Source organism: Mycteria americana, chromosome 8 (assembly GCF_035582795.1).
Source record: "Mycteria americana isolate JAX WOST 10 ecotype Jacksonville Zoo and Gardens chromosome 8, USCA_MyAme_1.0, whole genome shotgun sequence".
Lineage (NCBI taxonomy): Eukaryota > Metazoa > Chordata > Aves > Ciconiiformes > Ciconiidae > Mycteria > Mycteria americana.
In genome coordinates this window covers 4,159,660-4,181,857 of record NC_134372.1, presented here as the reverse complement: position 1 = coordinate 4,181,857, position 22,198 = coordinate 4,159,660, and the positions used below count along the sequence as shown (strand labels likewise).

General features: G+C 53.9%; 1 protein-coding gene across 5 annotated transcripts in view; it reads right to left on the bottom strand.

The window, feature by feature from the left end:
- Nucleotides 1–19,580, bottom strand: part of JADE2 (jade family PHD finger 2) — an 83,814-nt gene extending 64,234 nt beyond the window's left edge. For 2 of the 5 annotated variants that reach the window (XM_075510786.1, XM_075510788.1), the window contains exons 1-5: nucleotides 18,885–19,580; nucleotides 16,519–16,626; nucleotides 15,932–16,061; nucleotides 11,894–11,951; nucleotides 8,811–8,896 (exon numbers count right to left, since the gene is read on the bottom strand). In XM_075510786.1, coding sequence (XP_075366901.1) covers nucleotides 8,811–8,896; nucleotides 11,894–11,951 — 144 coding nt within the window. In that variant the 5' untranslated portion in view covers nucleotides 15,932–16,061; nucleotides 16,519–16,626; nucleotides 18,885–19,580. The remainder of the gene's footprint in view (nucleotides 1–8,810; nucleotides 8,897–11,893; nucleotides 11,952–15,931; nucleotides 16,062–16,518; nucleotides 16,627–18,884) is intronic. The other 3 variants (XM_075510785.1, XM_075510787.1, XM_075510789.1) reach the window with 2 other exon arrangements.
- Between the last annotated feature and the right edge of the window lie 2,618 nt (nucleotides 19,581–22,198).

Here is a 22,198-nt window from a genome sequence, read left to right as displayed (position 1 = left end):
AACCAAATAAAGGATAAATTGGGCACTGATGAACCGAGGACCTGGTCGCGAAGAGACAGTTGGGTACCAGAAAACATGCAATTTTCCCTCAATAGGAGTGTTTACTGTTTCTCCCCGTCCGCAGGAGCTGACAAATTGTCTCTGCGGCCAGGCTGCCCCGCTCCCTGCTCCCCCCGCCACCGCCGCAGCCCTGGCCAGGCTCCGTCCTCCCCTTCCAGCTCGGCAGCAGGATCCAGTTTATTGCCTATTGATCTGCCGGTGATGGGGAAGGCCAAACCAAGACGTGCGCTTTATTACCTCTGCTTGCTCGGGAACCTCAGGCAGGTTTCAGCGATGCTCGGAGATGCATCGCACCGATGCCCAGGGGCCAGCCTCGCCCACGTGTCAGCTTTAAAGACGGGGAAAAAGAACACGAAATTGCAAAATCCCAAGACGTTTTTGCCTTTCTACTTCCAAGCGAGAGGGAACGGGAGTCGGGGTCGGCGTGCTCGTGCAGCCTCAGAGCCCAGGCAGGAGAAAGGCGCACGGAGAAAACCTCCCTCTCGGTCCCTGCTGACCCCACAGCCGCACGGGTGAGCAACAAGGAGCGTTTCAGAGCACGGCACGGCGAGGAAAAGGAAAAACTAAAGGAGGTATCCAACGTTCGCCCGGGAGCTGCAGCAGGGAGGCAAATCCGGCAGCTCCTGCCAGGGGCTGCACCTCTCGCTCCCCCTTGCCAGCCCCGGCACCCGTGGCAGGACCATGCCTGCACCCCACCACGGGTCCCACTGCCCCCGCCACCGCCTTCCCACCCTGCCCACAGAGCAACGGGTTATAGCACACAAAATGCAGGTGTCTGTGGATATTACGGTGACGGATAAAGAGTAAGAGTTGATAAAACCACTCCTGAAGATCCCGCTCCTCGGCACAAGTGTAGCCAACGAGGCAGGAGGAGCAAACCATCAAGGACTGTACGAAAGCAGCAATCCCTGCAGCAGCTTCCCTCCCCTCCTCTGCCACTGCCATTCCCGAAGCAGCCCATCGGCCTCACATCCCGGCTTCCCTGCGCACATCCACGTCGCTCATACCCGAGGTGGCAGGTTAATTCCCAGTGTGATCACACCGACCTCACGTCACGGACCAGGCTCTACCAGAGCAGCCCAAGGAGGACACCGACCTCCCCCCAGCAGCTCGGGCCACCAACACAGAGGTCCTGCTGCTCCAGCTGTCCCACCAGCCGTGTGGAGAAGCTGTCTGATCACACACACGGTCCCATCCAGATCTTTTTGCGTAGGAAGCAACTTCTAGGCAATTATTGCTCCCTGGACCGAAGAACTACTGGGTAGTCACAGACTCAAGCTCACCCCTCCGGCCCCAGCACCACCACTGCCAGCCACAGCCTGGTCCTGCAGATCCGACCGCTCCGGGTCGGCTCCATTTCCAAGGTCCGCAAACCTTTAAGTGACCCTTGGCACTCGCATCTCACCGGTCAAGCAAGCTTGTTATTACCGATCTCTACTATTTCCCCATCCTTTCAGCCCACCAGTTTGCGGTGTTGGACCGACTGCCTCCCCAGGACAGCCGGTCCTGGTGGTCCAGGAACGTGAAAAGTCACTGGGACACCAAAGCCATCGCATTCCCCAACAATACATTAATATTTTTTGCTATTTCTGCAGTTTGCTGTTGTGAAGCAAAAGCTGTATCGATTTTATCTCTCTCAAAAAAAAAAAAAAAATCCCCCCCCCAGCTAATTAAATATAATACATCTTCTGATTTTCACATCCTAATGCTTCACTCCGCTCCAGCCTGGCGCAGGAAGGATGCTCCTGGGGTTATGGCAGAGACCTGCGAGGCAGGGGTTGGATTCAGCTCCTCCTTCAGCCGCACACGCTTCGTGCATTGGCCGTTCCACCTCGCAGAGGATCTGCTGCTTCACCCACCAGACGCAGCCACGCAGCGGTTCCCCGCGCCCCTGAGACGGCTGTGGGCATCTCCAGGAGCTCTTGCATGGACTGGCATCAACTTGTCCAACGCTTGGACAACCTCAAGAGAGAAACACGTACCCCTGGGAGGAGATGACGTGGCACGTGGTGCCTCGCTGGGACGGGCACGCCGCGATGCATCAGAACCCTTAGCGAAGGACTCCCAGGCTGCGTCACTTCGCAGCAGCATTCCTCCTCCTCCTCCTCCTCCGTGGCCAACCAGCCCCTCTCCGAGCCTCTCCACCACCTTTCTGTGCAATCCTTGTAGCGATTTCCAGGTTCTTTGACTCACTCACAAACACCTCTAATAAAGTGGCCTGGCAATCTCACCGCCATTCAGCTCCCACTTTACGTGCTCCGTCAAGGACTCAGCTTTTCAAGTGACTGCACCATAGGTCTGAGCCTGCCAATTATCCCCTTAGCCCCAAATACCGACCTGAAAACACCGAATTCAGATCCCGCGGTAATGACTTTCCGCTGGTATGAAACTAGCTCCTGGGCGAGAGCCAAAAAGCTGTATCTGTTTTGGGCTTTAAATCGAAACAAAAAGAAACACTCGTCTAGCGCTGGTTTTAATTAGCTTTTAAAACAGCAGCCAGCCCAGGAACTGCCGTGCAGGATCCAGCGTGGATGATCGCACCCAGCAAGGCGGCACGGCCTCGGCATCACCCGACACGGGTACGCAGCCGGGGCCGCTGGCTCCAGGCGCCTGCTGCAAACCAGCCCGGGTGAAAAGTGGCTCCGAAGGGACCAGGCGGCTCAGCCACACACAGATGGGCTCCAGCAGGCCGGGTCGCCGCGTACCGGGCTTTCTGAGCCAGCAGGAATTGTGTTACACATTTTCCCCTGCATCTGCACCCAGCTGACCTTGGGGCTTTTAGACCTTGCTCTTGGGGCAGAGGGACAAGCTCCATCCCTGCTCCCAGTCCCGGGATGGGATGCGATTTTGTTCATATGCAAAAACATCTGTATGCCTGAAAAGTTTTAGCAAAAAAAAAAAAAAAAAAAAACATTTCCAAAGCACTCCACACTGCAAAGCACTGGTACGAAATCTCAGAGAAATGAAGCCCATCGTTCAATATCAAGTGCACGCTGGAAAGCGCAACGCGCTCGCGAGGGAGAGGGTGGACAGGGGAGGTGGGAAGGGACTGGCCGCAGCCTGCATCCGAAGTCTTACATTTGAATCTATTCCCTCCTGTAACCCAAGAAATCTGCAATCCTCCCCCGACGTCCTCACATCCACCGCGGCGATGCGGGATCTCGCACGGACGACCTCTCCGTAGCGAGCGCAGGCAGCATGGCGCTCCCAGCATCGCTTTGAAGGACAAGCAGTCACCGCACAAGGGACGTGGGCATGCTTTTTGATGCTGAGATAACAGGTTTTCTTTAGGTTTTGGTTCAGCACTCTTTTTTTTCCCCCCTAACTCCTGTCCTGGCACTGTGTCCCATGTACATCCCCCGGCCATAACCCCCTTTCTCCATCCACGCTGGGACCAAGGGAGTCTCCGGCTGCCTCATGTGCAGGGCTCCCTCCTCATTTCCAGCCAGCACTATTAGCCCTTCACCCTCTCAAGCATAAAATTGTTTGTTGTAGCTCATGAGTCACAAGGATTTTTAGAGAAAGAGAAAACAACGGGAACAATGGGAGCCCTGGGAATAGTTTTTGGTTGTACAAACTGTCTTCGTATCAGCTTGAGCCGGCACCTCCGCGGGTGCAGCCCTTGGCTGCCCAGTCCTGCTCCCCTCCCACCCCCCAGCCCTATTGCCCTACTGTTATATCACATTTTTCCAGCCCTTTCCACAACGAGACGAGCGGCGATATTCGGTAGCAACCCTCCAAAATATGGCAATGCCCGGTGTGTGTTTGTAAGCAGCAATATTACCCGCCTGTGGGGAAAAACATACTTACTCTCATGTTCATTTGGAGGCCAGCCTGCTATCTCTTCATCTAGACTTGTTTCCTCTCGAAATGCTGAATGTTAAAGATTCAATGAACAACAGAATTTAAAATAGGAACAAGAAGCATTTTTGTCTGGCCCTTCTCAGCATTCAGAAGACAATGGTATTAATCTGTTATCCCCACGCCAGCTTGGGAAAAGTGACAAAGCCACTGCAGTCAAACCTTTCAACAGAGAGGGATTTTCTCCTCATCCAGCCCAGTGAAAGCATGTCCAGTCTTGCTTGGCCATACTCGTAAAAGCCCTTCTTCAAGCATGGAGAGCCCAGAGACTAAATTCACATTGCACTGGGCCATTATATACCTATCGCAGGGAAACAACCAAGATCTAATGCACTAAGAATTACTTTTTAGAAGGAAAGCAATGAGGATGTTTGCTATAAGGGTTAAATCCTTGTAAAGAGATATAAAAAGACATCTTTCAAAACACGGAAGTAATATCTAAACAAGGCAAACAGAAAATAACGTAAATTGTATACATTTGTGGTTTCCCCTTCATCTCGAACCCTGCCTGCAGCTGCGGTCCCCTCGCCTCCAGAAGGTCCGGACCAAAGGAGAAGGGCGACGAGGATGTCCGGTGAGATGAGCAGCACCCGCAGAGGAGAGCCGAGACTGCGCAGGGCTCTTCAGCTTAAAAAAGGGATGGCTGGAGGGGTGTCAGGCAGGTGGTTTGCACAAAAAAGCAGGGTTCCCCCCCTCCCACCCCCCCCCCGATATTATTCTAGCAGTGCAACTCATTGCAGGGTAGTGTTTTGGATCCCAAATAGTCCAGGAGCTAATGACTAACACGCCGGCTAAGGCAGCGACTCAGAGGCGCATCCGAGGGAGTCCCCAGGCCGCTGATGGCTGGGAGCTGGCAGATAGAACCGGCGACTATCATTACACACTTGCCTTGTTCTTCTATTCTCTCCTCAGACACTGACAACTGTTCCCTGTCAGAAACAGGAGAGAGGGCTTGATGACTGCAGTCTAACCAGCGAGGCTCGCGCTCGTATCCCCAGCAGCCCTATAGCCGGGGGCAGGATTGCACTAATGCGCCAGTAAAAGAAGCAGAAAGCCATACTTCAGGCACATCTTATTCCCCGCTGCAGATTCGGCATCCAAGACAGGGAGGACCTGAGCGAGCATCCCCTCTGCTCCAGCTCCCGGGGCAGGGAGCACAACCAGCATCTCCTCGCAGGGCTCCTCGGCCGGCGGTGCCCGGGGATGGGTACCGGCCGCCACGCTCCGTTTGAGGCCAGGTTCAGAGACAAACGAGCTCTAATGAGATTAATTAAAATGACCAGATTGGTAGACTGCTATCACTGCAGACGCAAGAAGCTGCTGGCAGCTGCCCACGTCCACCCTCTGCCCACAGGCAAAGGCAGGGCAGGAGAGCCATGCCCATGCCCGGGGCACCGTGGGCATCGCACCAGGGCTCTGCCCCGCCGTCTCTGCTGCCCAGGCGTGGGGCAGGGCAGGACGACTGTCACCTCTACAAGGGAGGCAGCCGAGACGGAGGCCTGGTGCCTGGGATACATCAGGAAAGAGCCCGGGCAGAGCCCCGTGACAGGCACAGATAAATATAATCACCCTCCCTGGCAGCGGCCCCCTTCACGGATGTTTACAAACAGGTCAGTACTTTTCCATGTTAAGAAGCTTGTTTTTCCAGATGCCTTGTATCGGGTGGTTTTTAATGTGTATAGTTAATCCCTTCTCACAGAGTCTTTCATAATAAACATCACCCCCTGACCTGGCTAATAACTATGTAACTCTAATGCTTTTGATTTTTTTTATCTCCTGCTCGGGTTGGCAGGGGGAATGCAGGCAGCAGCTCGCAGAGAAACAGGGACACGACTTTGAGAGGGGCAGGAGAGCTCGGCCGTTCCCCACGCACACAAACCCCCCCGCTCCCCCAGCCCATCCTCCAGCATCGCCATCCCTCGGGACGTGCCCGGACCCTCGGCACCGGGACAGCAGCTCAGCTCTTGATAAACCTACAAGCCATGTGTAAACCTGGAGTTTGAGTTACTGTTTGAAAAGGCTTGTCCAGCCCCAAAATGTCTGGGGCAGACTGCCCGGGTGGGTTCAACATCTGATAATACATTCACCAGGCTCTCCCTGTTACCCTCCTGTGGTTTCCATCCTCAATGGGACAGCAAAGAGAAAAGTGCTTCACTGCTTCATGTGAAGTAGTTTGACAGTGGTGTGGTTTATGTTTCACACTTCTCGGTACTTGTTCCAGCAGGACACGATGACCATCCCAGTCTGTGCCGGAAACCCCCCAGGGCTCCTGCGAGAAACGCCCCGGGACGTGCCAAACACTGCAGCGTTGCACCGATGACGGGCACTGGGTCCCACACACGGACCAGACGGGTTCACGGGTGCTCACAGTAAGAGAGGAAGATGGGTCACTTGTGGAAAAGTTTGGCAGATGCTGTCGTAGAGGAAATCTATAAACCAGCACTCACTGGAGTAACCTCCAAAACATTCCCATGCACCGCTACAGGTCTGGGACCTGCTGGGCAGGGCAATCCTAGGTCCAACCCCAGGACAGTGCCCACTCTCCTGACCCCTGGGTTTCACCTGGAGCTGAATTCAAGCAGCCCCGGATGCCAGCGGCCACGGGGGAGATGCAGGGTAAGATCTCAGTAAAGCTGAGATCTGGACCGCCCCCATCTGCTCGGGTTCCCACCACGCTTTTGTAAAAGATGGTTTGTCAGCTTGAGCATCCTGGCCAAACTCCAACTTGAGTAATTACACATCGCCTCCCCACATTCTCCTGGAGTTTCAGTTCAGATATGCCACCAGGGTTCACTTTCTGTCCCAACCGTTGCTAAGCTGGGCACTGTTAAGCTTTTGCTCCACTTTATTTGTTCCAGAGCTACATTTCACTGAGAACCGTCCCCTGGGCGTAACGGAGCATGAAGCAGAGGGACGAGCCTCGCCTCCGCAGGCCCCACATCTGACGTCTCCCCGGGTGCTCTGGACTAAGATCTAGTTTTCACTCCAGCTGTTGTAGAGCAGCAAAACTTAGATCTGGGTCTCACCATCCTTCATGACGTGCAGAAGCATTTTCACTTGGAGTCTCGGACTTCTATCTAGTAACTTCATTAGCAGCCAGGTAAACTCCCAGCTGGCTGGTAAAGCTAATTCGTATTAAAGACAAAAGCGTGTCCGTAGCAGGGATGTGGGGGGAGGATTTTACTGGGCAGCAGCAGGGTGGCACGTGCGGCACTGTCGGTCCCACCTGAGTCGCACCCTCGCGATCTAACCAGATCTAACGCCAGGCATCTCCGCGGGACTCCCCAAGGCACCTACGCGGCTCATCTGATGCCTTTACAGACACATGGAGCACGGGGATGGGCAGGTATTTCAGAGGGGGGGTAACAACACCCCAGGAAAAGGAGATGCCCTAAACGCTTCACTTTTTCAACGGGGGATTCAGCTCACAGAACACATTCACCCACCCATTTCAAGAGACACACCTATAATAAAGAAATTACATTACCAGCCCTAATGAGCAACTTTCCGACAGCCTTGTCAGCAGCCAGTGACATCTGCACCCCTGGTTCTTTGCTCTCGAGTGTTTCCAATCACCTTAGCTGGTAATAACAGCTTTTCAGCCCCTCTCTTTACCCAAGGCACAAACAACTCGGACTTTTTAAGCCTGTGTCCACTGCCAACACGTTAGATATATCAATGTCAATCTGTCAGAGCGATAAGAACTAAGTGCAGCTGTAATTCGGGCAGCGACCACAGGAAAACCTCAAAATCTCTACTCAGCTTGATGCAAAGAGAGGACGTTAGGTTTGTGCTTACTGAGCCACAGCCTCAGGAGAGGCGTAACGTGGGGGCTTGGGAAGGCGTTCACAGCCCCTGAGCAAGCGTTAGCCATGCCAGCTTCACCTGCTTCTAAATTTAGCTCTATTTGACTCCAGACCCTGGTCCAGAGGAGGGAATGTGAGAACAACGTCCCTCTGGCTTTGCTCACACGGCTCGTGAACCGAAGATGACCACCGCTAAACACTGCAGTTGCTACAACAGCAGCTCATGCCTAGTATAGTTTCCATGTCTAGTGGAAACGTATCCGAGGCACGCGAGGCACGCGAGGGAAAACAGGGCACAGCATCGTCCCTTCCAGCACGGTCCTCGGGAAACACAGCTCCTCCTGACCCAGTCCCAGACCCCGCACCGCAGAGCTGGCAGGAGCAACCTGGGCAATGCCCTCGGGGTGGGCAGCTCTGCCCGTACCAGCTGGGAGCAAGGCAAACCCTGCAGCAAGGTCAAACACCAACGGCCTCGGCTTAACGCCCTTGAGCCCCGTGACAGGAGGAAACCAACACAACGTAATCTCCAACTCAGCTGTGCCGTCTCTCATTTCACGGCTCTCCGTACCTCCCACTTATTCACGGGGAGGAGCCTCCATGCCACCGAGCCACCCTCCCCTGGCATCAGTGCTACGATCTGTGCCGCTAACGAAAGGGCATCCAGGCGGGCACCCAGACCGGGGAACCTCAGCATGTAGCCACCCCGATACTGTAGGACCTCCCAATCCCACCAAACTCAACCTCCCTCCACTTGCATCAACAAGGATGGAGTGGGCACAAGGACCCCAATGGAGTGGGCACAAGGATCCCAACGGAGTGGGCACAAGGACCCCTCCCCTTCATCAGAGATGCCCTCCGGGTACCTCTGCCTCTCCCTCCCAGCAGAGCTGAGCACGAAGCTGAGGCTGGCATCGCTGGCGGGAGCCGCGGCTCTGCAGCGTGGGCTCTGGCTTCTTGGAGGATGCCCTGTCCTGGCACCCACCGCCCACAGCCAGACACAGGCACCCCAGATGCCACCGCACCTGGGCAAGCACAGCTTTAGGGGAAAACTCTCCTTTGGTAAAAGCCTAAAAGCCCACGTACCTCAGAGGGCTTCTTCTCCTTCTGCCGTGACCAGGTGGATTTGGTATTCGGAATTTTGGAGCATCTGGAGGCGGACGTGGTATGACCTGCAATGAGGCAACAGAGACAGGTTACCCGGAAAAGAGACAAAGTTTTTTCCATATCTTTGTCACCAGCCCCACTGCTGCTGCTACAGCCTCAACCAACACTTTGGGTCAACACTAAGAGGTGGTAAGACCTTGAGATGGCATTATTTTTGCACACATCCCAGTGTACTTCACCCAAATAGATGAACATCACTTTCCTGGTGCTATAGATGATGAAACAGAGGCCTCTGAAATTTTTAAAAACACTGTTTTCAAATGCAGACATCAGAAGTGAGAAACCCAAAGTCATGAGCAAGAATGGCTTCTAAGAGGGAATAAGCCAAGGCTCATTCCTGAAATCAGGAATCTACTGGAATGAGGAATTGAGAAGATAAGACTAAAAATTTTCTAACAAGGATGCTTAAAGACAAGCATCGGAGCTGCTCGAGGACTTCAGACCCCATGGTCAAAAATATCGACCGAACTGGGTAGAACTCCTCTGCCATTGCCAGGACTAACAACTTCCACGCCTGTGTGCAGTTCAGCAATCCACTCTGCATCCAGCAGGAACCACGTAACAGAACACACCGAGCGAATGCACTCTACGCTTTTCGGTAGTAAGAGAGTATTTGCTTTGGGATTTGGGATTACTTTACTCTGGGAGTATTATGAATGGACTCTCATCATCCTGACCGGAGCAGTATCATCACCACCGCTACCACCTCCACAAAGCAAGGGCAGCTAAAGCCTGAAATGCGCTGGGACCATCATGTTATTAATCTTTACTTCCAACTCATATGTGTTACTATCACCTAAAAAAAGAAAGCTGTAGGTATTTGGTAATAATAAATAATAAACTAATTATTGGAATCTTTTTATGATGACAGTTGGGTCTTCTGTATAGCAGGACCCGCCCAGATTCCACTATATAAAAATGTTTTTGTGGGGGTGCAATGAATTAATTATTGATAGGCCTATTTGACACTGATTTTATTCTTGGATGGCTGAATAGGAGGAAACAACAGCGTGCACATAAGCCACTGCCAAACACGATGGAGCCGTGCATGCAAGGACTTCAGGAGGGGCTCTGGCCAGGAGCTGAGCTGGCACGAGGGACCAGGGCTGTCCCGGGTGCAGTACCACCGCGGTGGGAAATGTCCCAGCCTCCGCCAGCTCAGGCAATTGAGTCCCTCATGAGCCCAGATAAATCTCACATGCCTATTTTTGCTCACGGGGGAAGAGGCACTCTTTACTTGATAAACCCACTTTCTTGTACTTCATAAAATGAAGACCAGATCTGATGGTATCAGTCGCTCCCAAAGGACAGCTGTTTTTCTGACTGCCGTATCAGGCTAGATGTCATTAAAGTGGGCTCCACATAAACGCTTTTTTTTTTTATCACTTCAGGACGTAACCGGACTGCGTAGGCAAAGCCCACGGTAGCAGTCCCTACGCTGCAGCCGCTGGGAAACGCCGCTTTACTCGGCGAGCTGCTCAAAGCATCGCAGCAGCAGATCCACACTTTATACTGAGAGATCGAGTCCCTGATTTCCACCTTGCCCCCGCTTCTCAAGCTACAATGTGGTGCTACAACTATGTAGACTTAGGTAACACGCCACTACCATGCTTTCCTGGCGGAGGCATAAAAAAGAAGGTCATCACTTTGTTTACAATTATCCCGCAGGAGAGCATTTGTCAACAGCTTAGATATCACCTGCAGCATAAATATCCAAGCCCAATAGAGATAAGGCCACGTTGTTTAATACCGTGATTAAAGATGCCTTACCCCCGAAGCCAGCTAGCACGGCTCGGCTTGGTAAGCCTTTGAGCATCTGAGGATTAGGAGATGGGAAGTTTGGAGCACGGCTTCCAAAATAAACCCCTTTCTGAGATAGAGATGTTTTCTTTTACGAGAAGCGAGCGGTGTTGACAGAGCCTGAAACGCTTTCCGTAGGCACGGCTCAGCCCCCAGACCCCCCCAGGGCCCCAGCAGCATGGGGGTCCCCTCCGGCAGCCAAACAGCAGGTTCCCGTTGGCTGTAGCGGTGCAAACTCCGGTCACGCTGACAATTTTTTTGGCTAAAGCTGTGGGAACGGCAGCCAAACCCAGCAAGATCAGCCTTTCCATAACCCCCTGTAATCTCCCCATCATCCTGTTAGGAAAAGGCCCAGAAGTTTAGTGTCTTTAGCGAAGTCCCTTTCGTTCTCGGATATCCAGCAGCCAGATCCTGTAAAGTGTGGAGAGCAAATTCCCAGCACGGCCCAGATGAAATTACTGTGACATTTGTAAGAAACCAAGAGCAACTAGTAGGAAACTCCGGAGCCCAGACAAGGGATTAGACTAGTGCCTCCAGGGTACTGAACACTAAGGCACTGCGGTACGTCTGCAGTGGGTGAAACCCTGGAATAAGTGGGAGAGGAAAGCGCTCTATTTATAGCCAAAATTCAGCACATTTGCACATGTTTATTGTTGAGCACATGCTTCTGTGCTCTCCTGAATGAGGATGAAGCGAGGTAGATGTTGAAAAGCAAGCGTGGGCTTGCAAGCTTTGCTGGCTCGAGCCTTATCCCTTTTCCCACATCCCTCTTCGGCTCGCAAGAAGGGAACAAGGCGGCTCCGGTTTTACCCTGACTCCGGTAAAAACTTCCCTTTCCCCCAGTACAACTCAGTCAAGAGCTAACCGGTCCCAGGCTGCAGCTCACAGGAAAGGACAACTCGTCTACCAAGGGTGTTTGCTTCGTTAGCAGATTTGCAATCAGCAGCTCTCCCTCACCCAGACTCCTCACACGAGGGAGACACTCTCATCACTTAAGAGGAGCCACAGCCGGGGTGTTTAAATTGCTATCAGCTTGTTGCTGCATTTCTGACAAACCCAGCCCGGCGCACAATTCATTGTGCAGAGACTTCCCAGCAAATGTAGTTTCCTCCGCTCTTTGCAAAGTAATTATTCAAGCGTTTTCCCTGCTGGAGGTGAATCGCTTAGTTATCTCGTTCAAAGCCTTGAATTAAAGGTCTTACTGTCAGTGGTGTCTGAGTTATCACTGCTGATCGAGTACTTGCGTCGTTTTTCTTCCATCTGTAACAAAAGAAATTGAACATTACACTTAATGCCCAGGAAACTCATCTCAGCACCAAATCGCTGTTATCTCTGAATATCTGCACACCGGTTATCCCAGCACCAGCCAGCGCCTACCAGTACTGTCCCACCACAGACAACTACCCAGGAGCTTAAAAAAGGAAGAAAACAATCCTCACGGTGGTTTTTTTAAACTTTAAGGGTGCCAGTGCCTCTCTACCAGCTTTCCCCGCTCCTAGGAGATACAGCGAGTTCACTTGGATCACTCAGCTTTGCATGGCTATTTGCCTATGCAGGACTCACGACCAAGAGCATCGCCACGGGAGGATGCCCCACCACGGCCCGTGGGGCTGTTGGAGGGGACAAAAGCCGTCCCGTGAACTACCCGTCTGGGCTGCATATTTGAGAAGTGCACAGATAGAAGAATGGAAACTATGTGCACTCTCAGTATGTCTGCAGGGGGAAGTCCGAGCATCACGGAGCTGCAGAGGACCCCTGCGTACAATGAGACCGGGGTTTTACCCTCTGACTCATCTTCCCACTCAGGCGGTATCTACTTCTTTTAAGACTTCTGGTGTATCTGTCACACAGCCAGCACACGCTAGCCAAGTCTGAAGCACGTTTCCCATCACCCAGAGCTGCTCTGCCCGCTCCGGCACAGCCATGCAGCCCCCTGCCAGCACCACCGGCACCACCAGCACCGCAGGGCCCGGGGGGGTGAGCAAGCGGCTTCTGCCCAGCTGCTGGGACTTCTCCATCCTCGTGGGGACAAAACCACAGCAGCGGGTACCACCGCACTGGTTAGGAGGCCAGGAGACCCGGTTCAAGCTCAGCTGCTGATTTGCATTGTGACTTTGAACAAGCCACAGAACCGCTTGAAATGAGCAGGTTTTCCTGAACTCGCCCCTCAAGAACCGAGCTCTTGGAGCTGAAAGTCAAGTAGCTGTACCACTAGGTGCTTAAAAAGGAGAGGGAAAAGAGAGGGAAAAGAGAGGAAGAAGAGAGGAAGAAGAGAGGGAAAGGAGAGGGAAAGGAGAGGGAAAGGAGAGGGAAAGGAGAGGGAAAGGAGAGGGAAAGGAGAGGGAAAGGAGAGGAAAGGAGAGGGAAAAGAGAGGAAGAAGAGAGGAAGAAGAGAGGAAGAAGAGAGGAAGAAGAGAGGGAAAAGAGATTTTAACTTTTGAAGACCCCAGTTTACCAATGTGGCTGGTGGCTGATGAATACAGGGCTTGGGGAGCTCTGGATGGGAAGTGCTACCCATGGACCAGACAAAGATCCAACAGGCTGTGAGCTAAAATACGCCCGCAGAAAACAATGTTAATCTCGTGGAAATCTTCCTAGTACTTTCTGAGATATTTTGTAAGAATCCAAGGTTGGTAACATGGCATACACACTACTGCTTCCGCAAATGACAAGTGGGAATGATAATAAAACACTGGTTTTGTGTGGTTCGGTTGCAGCAGTTATTAGCAGCACACAGACTGGATAGCAGGCTACAGAGGCATGCCATTTCCCCCTGAACAACAGGAAAACTTCCACATAAGCATATAAACCCCTTGCAATGCTTGTATTTTACAATATATGTGCCATGTTTTATCACACCATTATATGGGATAATACTACGAAGTATCATAAACATTTTAACTATTGGTGTTGTGGTGAGGCATTGCCCTGTCAAAACATGATTAAAAATGTTCCCTGAGAATATGGCAATATCAATACTTTCCCCCAGTGATTCAAGGGGAAACAGATGTTATTAAACCAGCCTTGTTCCAAGTAGCCATTAGATTTTGCTTGGGGAAAACGATATTGAAGACAGCTCTAACTCCAATTTACTTACTTTTAGTGGAAATGCTACCTGAACCTTTTAAACTGGTTCCTACTGGTTTGAAGTGGCAAACAGGTTTTTGGAGCGCAAAGCTGGAGCTATGCTTTTATTGATTCTGGAGCTCCTAGTCACAGAGATTAAATAAGCCAAAGCCAATGGGGAAAAGAAACACCTGAGCTGAAGCAAAGGAATGCTACTGATAGCCAGTGGGATTTCCAGTGTTTCCCATCTTTGCCTTTACAGCAAGACAGCGTCATTGACATCGCTCTCCTTCCAAGGGAGGGAAAAAGGTATACGATTAATGCACAGCACAGGTGTCAGGATGCTGGGACTGGTTTTGGCTCCGATATATATGTGAGAAGATGCACTGATCATCCCTGTAATTGAACTTGGTCCCGGCATCCCGCTCCTGTCCTACACCTACCTACACAACACACTTCTATGCGCTCACTGTAAGACAGTATGAATTTATATTCATATACAGAAGTGGTTCACATTGCAGGTAAAATAGTGGCTCTACTTCAGTAAATCATTTTGCCACTGTTTGGCAGGATCCAAGACAGCATCCTCTAGAACCAAACTGCATTTCAATTTGCTTTCCACTGAAATTCAGGCTTGAGCAAAGTACAAACATCTCCGAACGCAGCAGCAGCGAAAAGCAACTACTGCCCAGGTAGAGGATGGCACACGACAGCCCGTGAGGTACTGCGTGCCTGGAGGAAGGAAAATTTGGGGCCAAAACCACCGGGGTCAACCAGACCTTTTCAGAAAATGGTGAACTTCCAGGCAGTGGAACTGGACTCAGATGCTGGACTCATCTTCTTGAGCAGCCAAACAGCAGTAAACCGCATGGTACTTAACAGAGGGATCTACTGGAGAAGAAGGGTATTGGGCCATTTCCCCACCTGGAGCACAGGGTTATACAGTCTGCTGGTGGCTGGGTGAGCCCCCGGCTCCCGACGCCCCGCCGGCACCCAGCGCGGGGGGACCCATTGCCCACAGCCCTGGCGCTCCCGGGGCCGGAGCTCCGGCCCCGACAGCCTCACACGGAGCGAGCTCCCCGGAGCAATCCAGTTGGTGTACTACTAAGCAATTTAAAATCTCCACAAAACACGGTCTCCGCTCCAAAAGTAATCCTTTGTTTACATTAGAAGCTAATTTCACCTTTAACTGACCCATTCCCCGCATGGCATCATTATTAAAGTCATAAACAAATACCAAAAAAATTTGTAATACTTTGAAAAGGTCACCCTTAGGTCAAACTTGGCCCAAAATCTAGCTTTTACAGAGCCAGAAACCAAGAGAAAGGTTTCTATGTATGCTTGCTTAAAAAATTCAAACAGAAACAGATGTGGGTTTCTTTTATAAACAAATGAACATCCCCCTGAAGTGTCTGCAACTCAAATCCACAGGCATAGCCCTGCGCTAATTCCTGGAAACCCGAAAGCGGAATTGCTTGCAAACTAAGGAATTGCTTGCAAACTAACACATGTTCAGCATTGCCTTTGTTCAAGCTGAGAAAGGCAGATAAATGCTAAACCAAGGAAGATGATGGCCCTCCATCAGCCTAAACAAATGTAAATCACTAGGGCTTTGGACAAATTAGCCACAGGATTGGCGGTAAAATTGAGATGATGGCCTCAGGCTGCCTGGTCCTGCCTCGCAGCAGGGGAGGGAGGGCTGAAGATGAGGTTTTGGAGATGCAATTTTGCCCAGCCCATGTAAGCCGGGAGAACTCTTCAGCACACCCGGAGATGCATGTGCCCGAATCCTGAGCTCCTGTCCCACCCGGGCACTCCTCCCTGCATGCATGCTCCCATGCACACCAAACCAAAATGCCTCATCCAGCCCTTCAGGCAATAACCAACTCCTTCCGACCACCTCCTCGCCCCCTGCGCACCCCTCCAGGATCCTTGTGCTCTGGGGAATCCGCTGACATTCCCCAGCTCCCTGCAAATATCAAGTCCACGTGGGATCTGGAGCTCCTGGTGCCATCACAGCACCATGCGCAGGGGCTGTTTGCAAGAATGAACCATTCTGGATGGGAGCGAGCAAACTAGAGAAATTCATACGTGCCTGTGCACACAGGGAACAGGCACAGAACCCTGCAGAAGTTGCAGTTAAAAAAAAAAAAAAAAAAGTATGGGGTCATCACCTCTTCCCAGCGCTCATCCGCAGGTTTGGGATGCACCGCGCTCGGTCCCCCTGCACCGTCACCTCTGCCGCTGTGACAGTTGAGCACCACCGGCTGAATTTCTCTGCTCTGTTTGTGAGCTGCAATGAGACTGCAGAAAAAAACCACTTCCCTGTTTGTTCTTCCAGCCCAGAAATAGGAACACAAACAGAACATAGTGCCCCCAGCGGCATGCACACCGCTCCGGCCAGCCCGGCCCCGCTCCACCGCCCCGGCCCCAGAGCCCCGGTCCCCATCGCCTGTGCCCCGGCGGGTGACACGGAGTCGAGGGGCAGCTCAGCAACGCTTCCCCTCTGCGTTAATTTTTTTTTTTTTTTTTTTGCTCTGTCTAGGAATACCAGCAGGTTGTTAGAAAGTGTAAGAAGAAGGGTGGAGGGCTGGAAGGTCCCGGCTTTTATACCGTAGGAAGGTTGTTCTCCTCGGATTACCTTTGCTCATTAATAATTTTGGAGCCGAGCGCTGCTATAGGAGGCTCTGAGAGAGCAGCAGCATCCCCCGACGCAGGCACAGCCCCAATTTCACAATAACAGAAGAACAAACTTTTCTACCGAAGGATGCGCGTCGCCTCTGCCAAGACACCGTCAGCAAATCTTGGTGCACAGCCCCTACATCTCAGAGGAAGCCACGCTGCTCTTTTCTTAACCTCCCTGGTAACCCTGCAAAGTGGAAATCCAGAAAGCCACGACCCTGGTACCCAGGAACACTCATTTTCTGAGCAGCGGGAGCCTGTCCCTGTCCCTCCACCACCTCCGCAGCCTGCTGCCAGCTCCAGCTCCAGCCCCAGCAAAAACCCAGCTGCCCAGGTGAAGAGAGAGCCATTCCTCCTTCTCCTCCACAGCAACTCTGCTTGCCGCCTTGGTTCCCTGGGGCAAAATTTAATCTCATTTAAATTTAAAACAAAACAAGCCCTCGTTTACTTCCTGTGCTTTGCTTTGCCTTTTTCCACATCTAGAAGGGGATTTTTTTTCTTTACTGCTCACATTTATAACTTTGCTTGCCTCTTCTGACTTGTTACCCTCTAATTATCCATTTTTCCTTCAGCAAGCCCAGACAGAGCACAGGCGATCAGAAAGGTGACTGCGGGCACTCGGGGCCACCCCTGCCTTTGGGCAGGAGGGAGCGGGCAGGGACACAGGGGACAGGCAGGGACACAGGGCAGGGACACAGGGCACAGCTCTTCTGCCCCATCCTGCAGGTCTGTGAGCATCCGCAACTCAGAGGAAAATCAACAGGAGCTCTGGGCACGCCAATCTTTGTACCAACTACCCAGGGAAAGGCAAAGACCAGACCTTATTTAAAATACCTTAGCTTGAGGACCACCTATCCACCAACTTTCAGAACTTGGTGTCAAACACTATCAGCAGCCACCAATACTTGAAATGAATTGCATCTCCCTGCCTACAGACCTAACACATACCCTCCCATCCTTTGCTCCAAGCCTTCATTTTTGGACATCAGCCTCAATTTTCCTAGGAAAAACAAATTTAACCTTTGATTTAACCTTTCTGCAAGCTATTTTTACTTCTATCTCAAGCTTATTTTAACCTCAGTAGCCAATAAATGCTTAAAGGTCAAACACCATTCCTAAGAGCAGGGCTCCTCACCCCTGGGAGAAAGGCTGAGATCACTGATTTTTTCCCAAGCAAAATCCCCTCTTTGAAATGTCCCAGCGGCAGGAGGGTCTGGGCTCAAACCCGTAAGTAAACAATTTTCACTGTGGGTGCTGAGAGAAGGAGCTGGGAATTTTCCCTGCGAATGCCATCCTTCCCACTCAACAAGCACTCAGGATGTACAGGTATGGAGAGATGTCATTTTGGTTTGGGTTTTTTTCCCCTAACTGCACCCCAGCTTGACCATTCGGCAGCCCCCCTGCCTTTGCAGCGCTTCCCAACTTCCAGGTCGCTGCCTCCCTCCTTCCCGCGGAGCGGAGCGGCCGGGGGGCGGCAGGCTCCGGGCGGCAGGTGAGCCGCTCCCAGCCCCGCTCCCAGCCCCGCTCCCAGCCCCGCTTCCTACAGGCGAAGCGGCTGCCCCGCTCGGCAGCGGGGAAGGGGCCGGAGCGGCCGCGGGGCCGGTGCGGGGGCTGCTGCCCGCCCCCGAGAGATGAGGGAGCCCGGGGGAGGGGGCAGGTGGCCGGCGGGGGGGGGGGGGGGGGGAGGGCTGCCCCGCGGGACCCCCGGCAGGGCCACGGGGGATGCTTTCGGGCCCGGGCGATGCGGGGAGGGGAGAAGGGGGGGGGGGGGGGGGGGCGGCCGCCTGCCGGGCCCGGCAGCCCGGAGACCCAGCGGCGCGGTGCGGCGGGGGAAGGCGGCGGGGAAAGCCCCGAGGCGCGGCGGCCGGGAGCGGTGGGGAGGGAGGGAAGGAGGGAGGGAGCGAGGGAGGGCAGGCGGGAGCCGGCAGCCGCCACGCCCCCGGGCACCGCCATCCCGGCCCCGCGCAGCGCTCCGCGCCCGCGGGCCCGCCGCTCCCCGGCCCCGAAGCCGGCCCCGCGGCAGGGCAGGGCAGCGCTGCGCGGCCGCGGAGCCCGGAGCCCGCGGAGCCCCCCGGTGCCGCGCATCGCCCCGAGGAGCCGCGGGGCGCGCCCCCTCCCCCAGGCGGGCAGGGCGCGGGGCAGCCTCTGCCGCAGTCATTAATTTGGGAAATAAAAAGGCGAAGCGGCGAGCCCAGCCTTTAAAAGTTCTTGTTTACATTCCCGCTGCCTCCCTCGTACACTTTAAAACAAGAGTGACCAACATGCGCAATCCACCCCTGGAAATGCTGCACATCCCCCGCCTCGCAGCCGGGGGGAGGGCGAAAAAAATAAATTAGGAGGAAAAAAAATTAAATAAATAAATACAAGCAAAGCAGGGGGAGCTGCAAAATAACCATCCGCTGCAAAATAAGCCCATTCCCGACGCCAGCCCCGCCGAGCCTTTACCTTTGCCAGGAGAGTGTCCTCCAAGAGTTGAGCCTGTCTCTCGGGTTACGGGCGGGGAGGAGGCGGGGGGCGGGGGATGCTCCCGCAGTCCCCGGCCGGGAGAGCCCCCTCGCCGGCTCAATCCGGTGTCATTGCCGGGGCCGCGCCGGCCGGGCCCTCCTCAGGAGCGGCCGCCCGGTAACTCCATGGATGCGGCCCCGCTCCCAGCCGAGATGGCCGCTCCGCGGCGGCCGGGCGAGCCCTGCCCGCCTTGTTTCTCTTTCTTTTTTACCCCGCACTTCCTCAGGCTCTCCTCGCCCCGCCGCCCGCCCCGCCGCCGCTCGGGCTCCGGCAGGGAGGCGGGGAAGCGACTTTCGGAGCGGGGACGGATAATGGTGGCGGCGCTTCCACACACACACACACACACACCCCCACCCCCCCACCCCTCCTCGGCCGCCCCAAATCTTCAATTTCTTTCCCTCCTGCGCCTTCTTCCTCCCCGAGGCGCAGCGGCAGGGCCAGGTGCGGCCAGCGCGGGTCCCATCCCGGGCCGTGCCGCCGCCGCCCGCCCGCCCCGCTCCTCACCCCCCCGCCGGCCGCCGGGGCCCCATGGCGCTGCCCGGAGCCCCAGCGCCGCACGCCCGGAGCCCGCTCGCCCCGCAGGCGTCCCGCCGGCTGCGTGGCCCTGCACACGCACACGCACTCACACTCACCCGCACTCACACACTCACACTCTTTCCCTCCCTCCTCGGCCCCCCCCACCCCCCCACCCCGGCTCCGCGCCCCCTCTCCGCGCTGTGCACAGGCGTACACGGGGCCGCTGCTGCAACCTTAAAAAAAAAAAATAAGCTTATACTTAAAAAAAAAAAAAAAACCTTTTGGCGCCATATTAATGACGTACTTAAAATTTGCCATTTCTCCTGCGTCAAAAAGACGGTTCTTGCCCATCGCGGAGCGGGCGGGGGCCGCGGTGCGGAGCCGCTCCCCCACCTCCCCCCCCACCCCTCCCGCGTAGCAAACTTCCGCGGCCGCGGGGCGGGCCGCCGGCGTGGGAATTGCCGGGGAGGGCCGCGGTGCCTCCGCGCTGCTCCGCGGGCAGGGCTGCGCGGGCCGCGCCGGCACCGGCGGCCGCTCTGGAGGCGCGCAGCGCCCGCGGAGGGGCGAGGAGCGGCTGGGCCGGAGGTGCGGCTGCAGCAGCGAAGCCCCCGGGGCGGGGGGTCCCCCCCAAACTTCGCAGAGTTTCCGCGGAGAGGAGCCCACCCCGCCCCGGGGTGAGCCCACCGTGCGCTCCCCAAATGGATGCTTTGGGCTCCGTGTGGCTCAGGGCTGCCTCTTGCCAGCCGTTTCCCCAGGATTAAAAACAGCAACAGCGTGGCTGTCGAGATAAAAACACTTTCTTAAATTAAAATAATAACAATTGGATGGAGCGGTCTGTGCAACGTACATCTTTCCAAACTCTTGGAGGCCCTACAGTGAAACAAATTGCAGAAGTTGGCTTGCGCTGTTTTAAACCATTGCTGCCGAAGATTAAAATTCAGGTTAAAGACGGTCTTTCAATCACAATCTGCCGTCATGTCTTAAATTCGTTAAGCTGGTCAGCTCTAAAACCATGCGTTACCGGTTGTTAAACACCATTGGGACCCCAGCTAGAATCGCCGCAACTCAGGCAGTCAGATGTTCCCCGCTCTGCATCCCTGGTCTGGCTCCTTAGAATTTGCCAAACTTGAATGAATTAGGCTGCAACTTTCTGCCTTGGCAGCCTGTGCTGGACGTTTTCCGAACGCTCCAAGTCCTTTGGCTCTTCCAAGGATGAAAGCAGAGGAGGAGAGGAGCGTTGCTTTGGTCGTTCTTGGGCTTGTTGAGGTTTTTTGTTTTGTTTTTAGGACTGTAACTCTGGAAATAGGGTCTTGAAATTCAGCATGAGGCAGCCTTTTACCGTCTTTTAGATAAACCCACCCAAATTAGTCACGTTATTGGGCTTTGAAGAAGAGCAGCTCACAACACACAGCAAAAACATGCCTGATTCTGGCTGCTGAAGTCCCTCAAGATGCTGCTTTTGGGGGACCTGTTCCCCAGTGCTCAGAGCCCGCTCAGCAGCCCCCCAGGGAATGGGAAACTTCAGCCCTGAGTTAAAAAAGCCTTTCCTGGTAGTACAAGAGCGGCGGGACTCGTGAGCACGGCCCCTTTCTGTCGGTCCCCGCCAGCCCCAGGTACCTCGGCGGACGCTGGCCCCGCTGCTCCGGCACCCAGCGGCATTCGCTGCCAGGACTTCACCTGTGGATCCCACCCCACGTAGGTGCGCAGGCTGCATTAAGGGATATTGTGAAGGTCACTCTGTTACCTGGTCAGAACGTCCGAAATGTCCAAAGTGAGGCATTCTGTACCGATTTATGGAAACTTTCTCGTGCACGCATATTCTAACGCAGTTCTTAATTACATCGTCACAATCTGTTTTCCATGTGACACCTGCATGCCATGGACCTGCTCCCTAAGTCAAAAAGGACACAAATTTTGGCCGGATCCTCATCTTATCTGCAGAACCAAAAACTGCCCGCGGAACAAAGCAAGGGCTGCAAGACGTGGACACAGTCCGACAGTGAGGACAGAACAAAACTCTCCCAAACAAGAGGATTCTCTCCTTGCCCTTGCCACAGGTTTTGTAACGCTAACAAAGTCATTAAACCAAACTTCTGGGTGCTGACGGTTGTATTGCCCACATTGCGGGTGCGTAGCCTGAAACCTTTAGCCTGAATTGCTGACATCCATCTTAGTACAGCTGGAAGCAGCGGGTGCTGCGCTTGCATGTATGAAGTGCTGTATCATGTTAAATGCTCTGAAAAAGCAGACATTACGCTTCTCAGATGGAGTACCCTGAATTAGTCAAAACTGACCTTAATCCATCCATGTGTCACCCTGACCCATCTTCATAACAGGTGTTTGGGGAGGATTAATGACGTGCTGAAGCACTGATGCAGTGTAGTGGAAAGTACCCTAGAAAAAAAACATGAGGAAATTAATAATTCCGTCTTCAGAGGAACCTGCCAACGTCCCTGCTCCGGTCCTGTACACCGCTACAGCCTTACGACCCTTCTGGCCATTTCTCCAGGATTTCTGGACCACACCTCTAAAGGAGGTCACAGCACGTCAAAATCCAGGGTCGCCCGTCAGTTCCTCGGTGCCGACGGGTTGCGCACAGCAGGGCCGCAGCATCCCTAGGCGCAACCTCACTGCATTTTTGCTGCCCAGAAGGTGAGCACCTTGTTCTGCTTTGAAAAGTGCGCATAGGAATATTGGAGCTGTATTTTCTATTGCTGCAAAATCCAAAAGTGATCAGA